Raw genomic sequence first — 13,367 nt, 5'->3', positions numbered from 1 at the left:
TGTAGAAATTTGGATGTTATATGTGTCAAAGTTCAGACTGAAATTAATTTCTGCAACAAAAATTTTATAGGTTGATAGTGAATTTATAGTTTTACATAATTTAGTCATAAAATAGTGTTTGGGTACATTTTTTGACATGACATTAAACTGTTATTCACATAATGTGTTCTGACATTATCTGATATTAACTATGTATTCACATATAGGTTATTTTTAACCTTTAGTGTTATCTAGAGTACAGGAGTTTCTAGCAGAGATCTGGAATAGCCAGTACTAGGATCTGATCTTGCAAACTGCTCTACACAAGCAGACCCCTATGTCTGTGCAGAACTCCATTGACTTTAATGAGTTCAGAGTTCCACTCAGACAGAACAGCTTGCAAGATCAGAGTTTTAATGTATGTCCCATTTCGATTCTTCCTTTCATTAAGACAGGAGGAAATAGATACCCTTCTAATATATGAAGACTTTTACTTGCCAACTACCAATGTTTTGCTTTTCTTCCCACTCCCCATGCATTTCATCTCAGACTCTATTCTTCCCATGTTGGACTAATCACTTGTAAATTTTGGCTTTACAAAACGCAAAAAATTTTGCTTTTATTTATTTAAAAAAAAAAATCTGGGAAATACCAAGTATTTTGGTCATCATAAAAGACCATATCTGAGAGAGAAACTTGTTCTTTTTATAAATTCTAGTCTGAAGTGAATTTTTTGCTATTGTCATAGACCTATTTTTCATTTCTTCTCCTGGATTTATGTAGTTTTATTTCTTGTATGCGTAAAAATATTATCTAAGTGGAGCAGAATAGGAATACTGTCTCTCTTACTCTGTTACATGAAAGGTCAGGTGAAGCAGGAGAACAGTATATATGATATTTTAAGATGATCTTAAATCATCTTTGTGAAACACCTTGCATAACTTTTTGGTTTGGGGGAAAATAATAGTTTTATTAACTGTTCCCTCCCTCAACTGTACTATTTAAATATGCCATTTTCTAAAGTGCAGGTGTGGTTTTTTTGGGGGTGTTGGGATATTTTCTTCAGGTGCTGGAGATGTTCATCCTAGTACTGCAACAGTGCCACAAAGAGAATGAAGACAAATGGAAAAGATTGTCCCGACAGATAGCAGATATAATTCTCCCAATGTTAGCAAAACAACAGGTTAGTATCTAACTTTATTGATTTTATTCTTATGTATCAATTTTGCTTTCATTACATGAAAGCAATATTCTGCCTACAGTCTGCAAGTAAATATAAATACTGGAAACTATTCTACTAAAATAGGTTTGTATATATGAAAGACTTTGTAAATATAGTGTTCAAGATAAGGCATCCCATTCATTCTTAATGGGGCTGATAATGAAGAATAATTTCAGAATAATTTCATATGTACTTATAGTTTAATGTCATTTTAAAATAATTTTAAAATCACAAGAGACTAATTTTGTAGATAAACTATTTGTAGTGTCTTCTAATATATCTCAGCTTAGAGTTAAGTCCATAACTGCTGTAAGAGTCATGACCACTGTTCTGTTCTATAGCTAATCCAGCTCACCAGGCTTACTATATGGCATCAAGTCTTTTTTCTTCTTTATGTACAGAATGTCGTCATTGTTTGGCATTATAATCAGACAATATAATAGTTGTTCAGTGACCTTGTTTTACAACCTATTTTAATGAACAAAATAAAAACTAATGAAATGTGTTAACTTGAAACTGATTTGGTCATCTGTAATGGCCTGTTGAACTTTATTTTTAATGTTTTTAAGGTACATTTTTAGATGTCTTTATTTTCTCTATTAAATAACTTAGTCTGACAAAATTGCACTTATGTAAATTTTATGACATAACTGAATATGGGAGAAGTTAAGTGTTGTCAGGACCTGGATCACAGGCAAAACTGGCATTATCCGGCCCTTATTGCTCATTACTCCACTTAGGCAGATCCCAGCTGCTGTGGGGAGACTCATTGAAGTCCATTGATGCAGAGTAATTTACAGGGTTGGAGACCTCATGAGCTGCATATAAGTTTGTAGCCAAACCTGAGATCTGTGTGCAAACTGAAGGTGGCCAACATATGAAGCTCATTTTATTATTTGAGTGCTGGTCCCTGTTTGTATTCCACACATGGGTGCACGTGTGCTATGCGTGTGAGTCTGGAAATTCTAACAAGCAGTGTCTTTTGGTCTGCTCATGAGCAGTAGTTCTTGTGCTCCAGACTTATGGCATAAGAGGCAGTGTGGGCTGACGCCTCTCCTGTTCCTCCTTACCCACTGCATGGCCCGAGTCAGAATCTGTGTCCACAGATTTCTCCAGATTTTCTCTTTGATGCCCTGTAAATGGCTATTGTAAATAGTTTTATATTAGCATAGTTAGTTTTATAATATAGAGTAGCTTGTTCTTTCTGTGCATTGGGGACTGCCTCCCTGTGGCCTGGGACTGTGCCCAGGGGTTCAGTAATATGTCTCCTGCCCTCGCTCTTTCTCTGTGAGCAACAATCACCAGCACCTCTCTATTGCTTGGGCGAGACACATATTGGGTTACCAGTGGTGAAGGTCCAGGATTCCCAGCACTGGCTCCTGAATATTCTGCTGCTTATAAGTCCAAGCAACGTGGTGCTCTCTTGTAATGAGGCCATCATGGAGCTAGCCATAGTGGTCTGGCATACCCCAGCTCCTGTGTCCCTAGGTGTAAGAGGGCTGAGAGATGCTATTTCATCCACACCAAAGGGGCTGAATTTCTTTTCCCCCACCCAGCTCCGAACTCCCTGATGGTACAGGTAACCATAGGGAGAGCATGATCACAACCTCCCAAGACCACCACAGCTGTCAAGGGCTCAAAGAGGTTGGACCTCTTGGGGGGAGGAGGGGGGAAGGGTCTTCCTCTCCATGTCTGCAAATTTGTATCACTAACTGTCAGACCTTGTTAGTGAAATATGATTTTAACAGTTACTCCAGGCTGGCTGACTTTAAAGACAAGCTTCCCTCTGAAGACAAAGCCCAATTTTAGTCTTTCTTAGAGGAGCGCAAGTTAGTGGCTAAGACTTCTCTTTAAGCTGTAGGGGATGCAGCGGACACAGCATCCAGTGGCTTGGTCACTGGCATAGTTATGAGGTGTGAGTCTTGGCTTCACTCTTTGGGGCTACTCAGAGAGGTCTAGAACACCATACAGAACCTCTCTTTTTAGACAAGTCAGATTTGTTTAACAAGAATATGGATGAGTCCCTTTGTTGGAAGACTCAAGGTCGACTCTACGGTCCCTGATAATTTACACCCTAATCCCCAGGAGAAAACATCAGATGCAGGTGTATAGGCCAAAGCCACCCCCTCTACAGATGTTGTACCACCAGGGTCCAGATGAGGCTCTGCTTAAACATCAGATGGTTCAGAGGCCTCAATGTTCAGCTCCCTCTGCTACCATGACCTCTGCCTATTCCTAGCCACCCACTAAGGGCTACTTTTGATGCCTCAGTTGAGATCCACCTATCACTATTGATGCCACCACTTCTACCTCCCTTCTCTGTGGGGACCATCTCTCACTTTTTTCCTACAATTGGGACTCAGTCACAGCATACAGTTGGGTCTTGGAATATTCTTGATGGATAATTTCTAGGTTTCTCACCCTCGCTCCCCACAAACCCACTTCCTGGTCCATCTTCAGGAACCACTCTCACTAGGTGATTCTTCAATAAGAGGCAGACTCCCTTTTTCAACGAGGGGCAATAGAATGAGTATCACCTTGGTATCATGGGAGCATGTTCTATTCCCCGTATTTTAGTCCCCAAAAAGATAGGGTGGAGACAATCTGGACCTTCAACAATTGAACATCTTTATTCAAAAGCCTACAGTCAGATGGTTACTCTAGCATTGATAGTCCCCTCCCTACGGAACGGAACATGGTTCACAGCTCTCAATACAAAGGATGCTTATTTTCATGTTAGATATTCATCCATCCAACAGCAATTGGTTTTGAGTGGGTCAGGAACACTTCCAGTTCAGAGTCCTTTCCTTTGGACTAGCAACAAGATCCAGAGTTTTCACAGAGGTTTTCTTTGTGGTGGCAGCCCAAATGAGACGATTGACTCCTGGTGGGTCACTTCAGCCAAGAGGTCAGGTTGGCGACTTTGTTCCTGTTCCATCTTCTAGCAGCACTGGCAACAAAGAAAGTCCATTTTAACATCTACACAGACTCTAAACTTGATTGGGGTGATACTGGACTCCATTTCAGCAAGAGCTTTCCTCCCCATGGAAAGATTTCATTTAATAAGTAATCTGTTAGTCTTCGGTCTGTGAGTAATCTGTGCTATGGTCAACGTATGCCTTGCTCTTCTAGGCCATGTGGCCTTGTGCACTTATGTAGACACTGTTCGCCAGGCTTCATCTATGATGCTTGCAGGCCTGGCTTCGGTCAGTCTACTCACAAGACAAGGATCACATCAACACCAGAGTGACAGTTCCCACTAGGGTCATTTCCTCTCTTACCTGGTGGTCGGATTTGGAATGAATGAGAGTAGGCATCCTCTGCAACACTCCCTTCCTCCATGTCACCATTGTAACACACGCATCCCTTCTGGTTCGGGGTGCTCACCTGAACAACCACACCAGACAAGGTACCTGGACCCCATCAGAGGCCAGACTAGTTTTCATTCTACTAGAACTGAGAGCAAGCAGGAGTTTATTTCCCATTTATACATTCAGGGTATATCCAAGTAATGTCAGACAACGTCACCACTGTCTTTTACATAAAGAGGATGAAGCAAGATCTCTTCTCCTCTGTCTAGAAGCAGTAAGGCTTTGGGACTGATGCATCAGAAACTGCATCACCATCCAAGCTGCATACCTTCTGGATGCTCAAATCTCTTTAGCGCACAACCTGAGTAGAAGCTTCTGTGCAGACCGCAGCTCTGTCCAGAGATATTCACTCTGGGGAACACCTCATGAGGATCTCTTCGCATTCCAAATGAACAAAAAACTTTGCCTATATTGCTCCAGATGAGCTATGGGTCACAGCACATAGGGCAATGCTTTCTTGTTGTCATGGATGGACAAACTCAGATATGCCTTTCCTCCCATTCCCCTGTTACCACAGGTCTTGAAAATGACTCTCCCTCTGTTATGATGAATCTTTTTCCTACGAGGCAACTTACCCAGACAGTTTTGGTTCCTGTGGAATTTCAGAGAATGTCTGTCTGTCCTCCTATCAGGGTCTGCCCCTTCCCGGCTTTACTAAATCAAGAAGGGGAAAGAATCAGACAACCCAATCCAGACCCATTCTTCCTCCTGGCTGATGTTTGGAGGGACATCAGAATTAGATTGTTCTTGTTCAGCATCTGTCCAAGCTATCCTTCTCAACGTAGGAAAGATTCAACTAGGACCTGCTACCTAGCTAAATGGAGACCTTTCTCTACCTGGGCTCAGCATGATTGCCCTTCTCCAAGCAGTGCAGATATTCTAGTTGTTTTAAATATAAATAAATATAAATTAATGGAGATATCCTATCTCCTAGAACTGGAAGGGACCTTGAAAGGTCATCGAGTCCAGCCCCCTGCCTTCACTAGCAGGACCAAGTACTGATTTTGCCCCAGATCCCCAAGTGGCCCCCTCAAGGATTGAACTCACAACCCTGGGTTTAGCAGGCCAATGCTCAAACCACTGAGCTATCCCTCCCTTTTAGACTATCTCTTGTCTTTAGAAAAACTCAGATCTTTACATTTAGCTCACTGTGATCAGTGCCTTCCTATCTCCAGTAGATAGATGTTCCAGTTTTACGTTCCTCCCAAAGGTTATTTCTGAATTCCATGTCAATCAAACTGTCTGCTTAAGTGTTTCTTTCCCAAAGCCCCATTCCACTGCTGAAGAGCCAAGACTTCATTCCCATGGTGTCAGACAGGTTTGGTCCTTTGCAGGTAGACCAGCCCAGACACACAAGAAAATCACCAAGGCTATTTCTCACCAGGGCCGGCTCCAGGCACCAGCCGAGCAAGCTGGTGCTTAGGGTGGCAGCTTGTAGGAGGCGGCATTCTGCCCAATCCTAGGATGGCATGGCCGCTTTTTTTTTTTTTTTTGGTGGTGTTACGCTCCGGCCGCCCTATAGGGGGCGGTGGCGCAGAGGATGGGAGCGCCCTGCAGCAAGCCTGGCAGGGCAGCCCACGTCCTTCCCTCCCAGCCGACGGCAGCGGTGCGGAGCCCTCCCAGCAGGCGGCACACCGGTCGGGGCCGTGTGGCAGCACCCCGCTGAAGCCCTGGGCACCCCCTTCTCTCTCTATCCCCCTCCCCCCGCTAGCCGGGGCACATCTGCAGCGCAGGGAGGCACCCTGGCTCTGGCCGCGCCGCAGGTTTTCTTTTTTTTCTTTTGTGCTTGGGGCGGCCAAAATGCCAGAGCCGGCCCTGTTTCTCACCATAACAGAAAGGTTGTGAGGACACTATATCCTCTCAGAAACTCTAAATGGATTTCTGGATGCATCATCATGCGCTACCAATTAGTGCATCTCCCTCCACCTGCAGGGTAGAGGGTACACTCAGCCAGAGCACAAACTTTTTCTACAGGATCCCTCAGGAAGCATTAATACTGGACATATGCAGAGCAGCTACCTGGAGTTCCATTCACAAAACATTATGCACTAGTTCAGTCCTTTGCTGCAGATGCAGCAGTGGGAACTATAGTACTTCAAGCATCTTTGCTGTCAGCATCATCACATCTCTCTCCAGTCTGAGTACTGCTTGTCATGTGTGGAATGAGGAAGAAGATTACTTAGGTGTAACTGGAAGTGCTTCAGGATGTATGGTCCCTATCTGTATTTTGCTACCCTCTTTCCATCCCTTCTGCTTCAGGTCATATTTGTTGGCATCCTTTCATCTGCGAGAGGTGGTGGGAATTGCAGCCTAAGATGTAGATGGATTGCAATGTCTCATGTGACTGAATAGTATAATCCGAGATTTGCATGATCTTTGTCACGTGGTTGCAAATATATGGGAGCTGCTTGCTTCCTATGGGCTCTTTTCTCTTCCTATAGGAGCCAGCTCCTGTCATGGACTTTGATGCCCTGAGGGAGACAATGGCACCACTTGTTATGCTCACTTGCCAAGGTTTCCCATCAGTCAGGATCAATTCTCAATTCCTTCATATCTCGCTTGCCTGTGTCTTTATAGTGAAGCTTGGGACATCTTTTTGTTCTTGTTCCCTATGATAGCTCCCCATATAGCAAAGCATGTCCTTGGGTAAGCGTCCATCTTCCATCCAAGCAGATGGCCCAACCAGCGCAGTTGTCTTTGCTTGAGCAGGGCTGTCACACTTGGTAAATTTGCCCTTTGCATTGGTGACTTTACCTTGTCATTTGGTGTGGAGTATGCGGCATAAACAGTGTAGGTAGAAACTGTTTAACCTTTTGTCCTGATGAGCATAAGCTGTCCATGTTTCCCCACCATACATAAGTTCAGAGGATGCAAGCTTGGTACACTAGCATTTTGATGTTGATGTTAAGCTTTGAGTTTTTCCATGCTCTTTTAGTTAGTCTGCTAAAGGTGGTGGCAGCCTTTCCAATGCCAACACTTAGTTCTTCATCCAATGAGAGGTTGGTGGTCACTGTAGAACGTGAGTAGCTGAACTTCTGGACTACTTTTAGCTGGTTTGCGTTTAAGGTGATTGAAGGAGCTTGTGGAACCCCCTGCCCTAACACAACTATTTTCTTAATGCTGATGGTGAGAGCAAATGCCTGACAAGCACTTGAAAAGGCAGTCCATGAGTTTTTGTAGTAGAACGCCATTGTGGGCTATGAGGGCAGCATCATCAGTGAATAGAAGTTCCCTGATAAGCACCTTTTTGACTTTAGTCTTTGACTTAAGTCGTGACAGGTTGAAGAGTTTCCCATGTGATCTTCTGTTGGATTCGTGGTAAGGAGAAGAACTGGCAGGGCATAGGCCTGCACTGCTTCTTATGCCCTTGGTCTGGAGCACGAGGAGAACTACGTGCATGTGTGGGCCAACAGACACTGCTTGTTAGAATTTTCAGATTTGGGCACATGGCACGCATGCATACCCATGCATGGAATACTGATAGAGACCAACTTTATTTACTGTGTTCATACTGAAAACTCGCACACTTCGTTAGGCTTCCCTGTTACCCCCGAGTACTGAATCACCACTTAAATATTAGCTTCAATGTGCACCTTAGAGTATTCTGTAAGATTGAGGATAGAGGTTATGACAATCTATTCCCCAGAATGTTAGAATTATGAAGGGACACAATTAACTGAAAAAATGTCTCTTCTGTCTAAAACTATTTTTACTTATTGTAATACCCGAAATCACCATGTCAGAGAGAGTAGGAAAAAACTCCCCTCATCCCTTCTATTTTTTCTAGTTAATTTATTTTAAGCATTTGGCAGCTCTTTGTTTATAGTCAGTATCATTATTTCCCCTTTTTAGATAGGTTTTTCTCATAGCAAATGGAAGAGGTGTTTAAAAAAAATAAATAAGAAAATGTGGTAGTAAAACTACAAAATTAGCACTTGGGGGGCAGGCATACTATCTGAAATGATTTCTAACTCGGGTTTCAAGTTGATGACCTTTTTAATGCATGCCTTCCCAGTAACCACAATTGCTTTTAGATGGAGCCAAAACGAAAATAATTAGTTTTTGGGTAATTGTTGACCAAATACTCTGTGTGATACATACATATACATATACATGTATGAATGACAGACCTCAAGAAAGCTTAAATTAAAAACTATAACAAAGTTTAGTGTGTGTGTGTGTGTGTGTGTGTGTGTGTGTATATGTATATACATATACACACACACACTCACGCTCTCGCTCTCTCTCTAAACTTTTTTATAGTTTTTAATTTAAGCTTTCTTGAGGTCTGTCATGTTCTGCATGGCAATGGCTGCACCTGCTTTTAACATTCACCCCTTATGGGTTTTCTAATCTCTCTTGGTTATCAAATTGAAGTGCAGTGTTATTGGATAGGAAACATACACGTATTATACTAAAAATAATCAAGGCACGGAGGTGTTCTTTGTTTTTGCTGTTGTGTTCAATGGTGAATATAAAATTTGTTCCTTTCTTTTGAACAGATGCATATAGATTCCCATGAAGCTCTGGGAGTATTGAACACTTTATTTGAAATTTTGGCTCCCTCATCCCTCCGTCCTGTGGACATGCTTTTAAGAAGTATGTTTATTACTCCCTGTACAATGGTAAGTGGCCAGTGAAGGAGATTACACTACCTGTTTGATGTTGAAGCCTTTAACGCATTTGTGGCTATATCATACACATTTCTGACTATCCTCCACTCTGTCTGTCTGTCAAGACAGTTCAGCATTTTCAGATATGGCAAAACAGTAGTGAGTGTTCTCTTTAATCCTCTGCAATGTGTATATTTCTGTTCCCAAATCCTGCTGAAGTTAGTTTGGTAACATGTTCAGAAATAGGGAAGAACTCACTAGGAGGACTAGTTTGCCTTTGGATAGGTCATTTTACTTGTAATTCAGTGGTGAAGAATGGGGAGTCTCCTGATGTAAGAGCAATTCCATAACCTGGTTTATGAATAGGGCCCTACCAAATTCACGGCTATGAAAAACACATCACGGACCATGAACTCTGGTCTTGTGTGCTTTTACCCTATACTATACCAATTTCATGGGGGAGACCAGCATTTCTCAAATTGGGGGTCTTGACCCAAAAGGGTGTTGCAGAGAGGATTGTTTTATTGCCACCCTTACTTCTACACTGCCTTCATAGCTGGGTGGCTGGAGAGCAGCGGCTGTTGGCGGGCGCCCAGCTCTGAAGGCAGCGCCCCGCCAGCAGCAGTGCACAAGTAAAGGTAGTAGTACCACAACCCCCCTACAATAACCTTGCGACCCCCTCCCCCCCACACACACAACTCCTTTTTGGGTCAGGACCTCTACAATTACAACAACATGAAATTCCAGATTTCAATAGCTGAAAAATCCAATGACCATGAGATTGACCAAAATGGACTGTGAAGTTTGGTAGGGCCCTGTTTATGAATAGGTAAATCTGCTTTTCTCATGCAGAATTTTAAACCCTTTTTTTAGTTGAAATATTAAGGTGTAACAAAGCAAGATTCCCCCCATGTATTTCATTTTTGAGAAAGTATGGAGGTATTTTGTGAGAACTTTATTCACAAAAGTATTGCAGAAGTACACATTCCCCAGATCACACAGCGTTGAGTGCTCTCAAAGCCAAACTGATTTCCAGGAGCTATCATCGGCATTCAGCTCTTGGGAGCCATGATAGTGGCAGAAGAGAAGGTAGAAAACTTTACCTCATATATGTTCACTTATTTGAACAAACATCTTTATGAATGATCTTCTTATAAGATCTAATATGTTGTCAGTTCTCCATTACTTTATTGCAGTTGTTAATCTCTTAATCTGCTTTATTTTTCTGTTTTTTTTTTTTTCTTTTTAGGCATCAGTGAGCACTGTTCAGTTATGGATATCTGGTATCCTAGCTATCCTTAGAGTTCTGATTTCACAATCAACAGAGGATATAGTTCTATCTCGTATTCAAGAGCTTTCTTTCTCCCCTTACTTATTGTCATGTCAAACAATTAATAGGCTAAGGGATGGGGAGAATAATGTACCCACACCTGAGGAACAAATTGAGCTGAAACAGGCTAAATATCTGCCTGAAGAGACATTTTCTAGGTATGTTGTCTTCTGAATCTATAGGGTTTTTTTGTAAAACTTTTGGTGAAGTATTAAGTATTAAAAGAGTGACAAGTGATCTGGAAATATAACATTTATATTTACCTTTATGCTACCTGAAATGGACATGGTGGGTGGATTTAAGGTTGGATGAAAGGTTGGGGGGTAGAATGGGATGCAGTGCTGATGAGTGTATTACATAGGATGGAGGTGTGTATTTTTGTTTAACAATTTTGGGCTGTTTTGGTTTCTTTCCCCATACTGAGGTGAAAAGTACCACTGATTTCTGTGGGACCAGGATTTCACCCTGGGAATTGACTCTTCCTTTTCCCTTACTTTAGCTTGTACTCTCCATTGTTGCCTCGGTGGCATATGGGTGGGATGAGTTAGGTGACTTCCCCTCCTGTGCATGTGAAAGGGTGAAGAACATGGAAGGGGAAGACCAGCTTTCTTTTTAAAAGGATAGGTTGTAATCTAGAGATTTATGCAAAGTAATTCAAGAGAGATTTTGGATGTTTTTGAGTTGGAAATACCCTACTACTGCAGGGCAAGGAATTAGGATAGGATTTTATCCCTCCAGGTGAGGGTTAAGACCCTTATGAGAAGATGGTTTTTATCCACAAATTCATTCGGGGGAGCGGGGAGGAGTTGTGATTTGGCGTAATGTTTGGACTGGGAATCCTACTGGATCTGAGACTTGCTAAGAGAAGGATTGGGGAATGGTTGTGGAAGGGATTGTTAGTCTGATTCCGGTTGTTGGGTGGGTTTTTTAGCTTTCCTTGGTGGCCTTTATTTGGGTGACTATATTCCTTTGGCCACCTTTAGGTGGTCACAATGATGCCTTACGCTAGGAATATGTATAGCTGATAGAGAAAGGGGAGTCTTTGGTTATGAAGACTTGGGGTCTTTCATGTCTGTGGTGGTGGATGGGAAAGATTTTGTGTAAGGTGGAAACCTGTTGTGAGTGGCTTAGTCTTGATGCCCCTCATTTTGTCTGTTGTCTTTTGGAAAGATAGCACATTGGGTAGGGTTCTAGGTGTTTGATTCATGTTGATTGCAAGGATGGTGATTAATGAAACAGTGACCATCTGTGATTTGATGGCAGATGAGGTTTTGCATAACCGAGACCTGGACCCTTAAACACACTGCAAATACTCTGCTTTAATCAATTTTTACACTAGAAAATGAGTCTGAAAGCTGGAGCTGAGATTTTTCCTTGTGGGTAGAGGAAGCAAGAAGAACTTTAAGGGGAAAATTTTAAAGTGAGGCACTGTTAAGCAGGATTGTCATTGGTTCAGGTCAACCTGCTGAAACTGTTAACTCAGTAGTAAAAACCTTGGTTGGGACAGATAGGAAATAAGCTGATGTGTTTATTTTCCTGACTCTGTTGTGTGGGGTTTTTTTTAGGTTCTTGTTACAATTAGTGGGCATTCTATTGGAAGACATTGCTACAAAACAGTTGAAAGTGGACATGAATGAACAGCAGCACACTTTCTATTGCCAAGAGTTGGGCACATTGCTTATGTGTTTAATACATATCTTCAAATCAGGTAATAGTCTCAAAATGAATTGTGTTATGCCATGATGACAATAAGAGTTCTTTTCAGTTCTGAATCAGTTGTTTAATGAGTTTAAAATCTGTTTAGGTTGAGAATATTGGCTGCATATAAAATATGTTTTCTTCTCCCAAGTTTGTGTCCATGTCAGAACCCAAAGTCTTCTTTTCCTTTAGACTTTTTATTGTATAGACAGCTTCAAGACCTGTTTTCAGACTCTACCCTTTTAGCAGAGCAGACAATAACTGGTGACCTTTCATTCATTAAACATTGTACTTTTAAATGTCCAAAAGAGCTCCAGTTGAGAAATGTAGTGCTCATCGTTACTCTTGGGTTGGATTTCCAATCACCTTCCCCAGGGGTCTCAAACTCAATTTATCTTAAGGCCAGTGCCAGTCCTCAAATCCTCCCAGCGGGCCAATAATGTCACTGAAGATGGTGTTCAGAAAAGAAAACGTTTATATTGTATTTTTTTAATTCAAAAATCTTAGAAATAATAACTGTCATACAACTTTATACAATTCTTTCCCTGCCAGAGAGTTTTTAGTGTTTGCCAGACGAAAAAGGAACATACTCTTTGCCTCATAGAGAGCAGACCAGCAGAAAATGGTCCCTGGCCAAATTGCTCTCATCTGTGCCGGCCGCACCGCAGTTCAGCATTTATGACTAAGGCTACGTTTTAGTCACGGGTATGTTTAGTAAAAGTCATGGACAGGTTATGGGCAGTAAACAATAATTCACGGCCCGTGACCTGTCCATGATTTTTACTATATACCCTTGACTAATACTTTGGGGTGTGTCTCCACTGCACCATCTAGGGTGCTAAAGGAGATGGCACCAACAACTGCTCCAATTACGATGCTGCAGCCGAATGCCGCTAGCGCAACAGCGCCGACAGACTGCACTAGCACCGGCTCAGCACACTGCACTCCCGATACAATTGGCACCTCACTCTTCGGCAACGAAACTCTCTGCATCAGAAGCATCTGTTGGTCTCCTTGACCATGGAGTTCCCTCTTTTGGGCACTGATGTCTCACACTGGGGCCGTCGGTACCAGAGCAACAATTATCTCCAATAGCACCAGCGTTCTTGAGTGATGAAGATGAGGAGGTTGAAGGGGTATTCTCCCCTCACCGT

At 42.3% G+C, this 13,367-nt stretch overlaps 1 protein-coding gene across 7 annotated transcripts in view; it reads left to right on the top strand.

Annotated features, from left to right (window-relative positions):
• HTT (huntingtin) overlaps positions 1-13,367 on the top strand; it is a 212,571-nt gene that overhangs the window by 126,014 nt on the left and 73,190 nt on the right. For all 7 annotated transcript variants that reach the window (XR_010601950.1, XM_005304086.5, XM_065598286.1 and 4 more), the window contains 4 exons: positions 1,046-1,162; positions 9,075-9,197; positions 10,435-10,673; positions 12,081-12,223. Coding sequence is in view for 6 of the 7 variants with exons in the window: in XM_005304086.5 (XP_005304143.1) it covers positions 1,046-1,162; positions 9,075-9,197; positions 10,435-10,673; positions 12,081-12,223 (622 nt within the window). In the remaining variant the exon portion in view is untranslated. The remainder of the gene's footprint in view (positions 1-1,045; positions 1,163-9,074; positions 9,198-10,434; positions 10,674-12,080; positions 12,224-13,367) is intronic.

This window comes from Chrysemys picta, chromosome 5, assembly GCF_011386835.1.
Source record: "Chrysemys picta bellii isolate R12L10 chromosome 5, ASM1138683v2, whole genome shotgun sequence".
Classification (NCBI taxonomy): Eukaryota; Metazoa; Chordata; order Testudines; family Emydidae; genus Chrysemys; species Chrysemys picta.
Note: the sequence above shows the minus strand (reverse complement) of the source record. Positions and strands in the feature narration are given on the sequence as shown.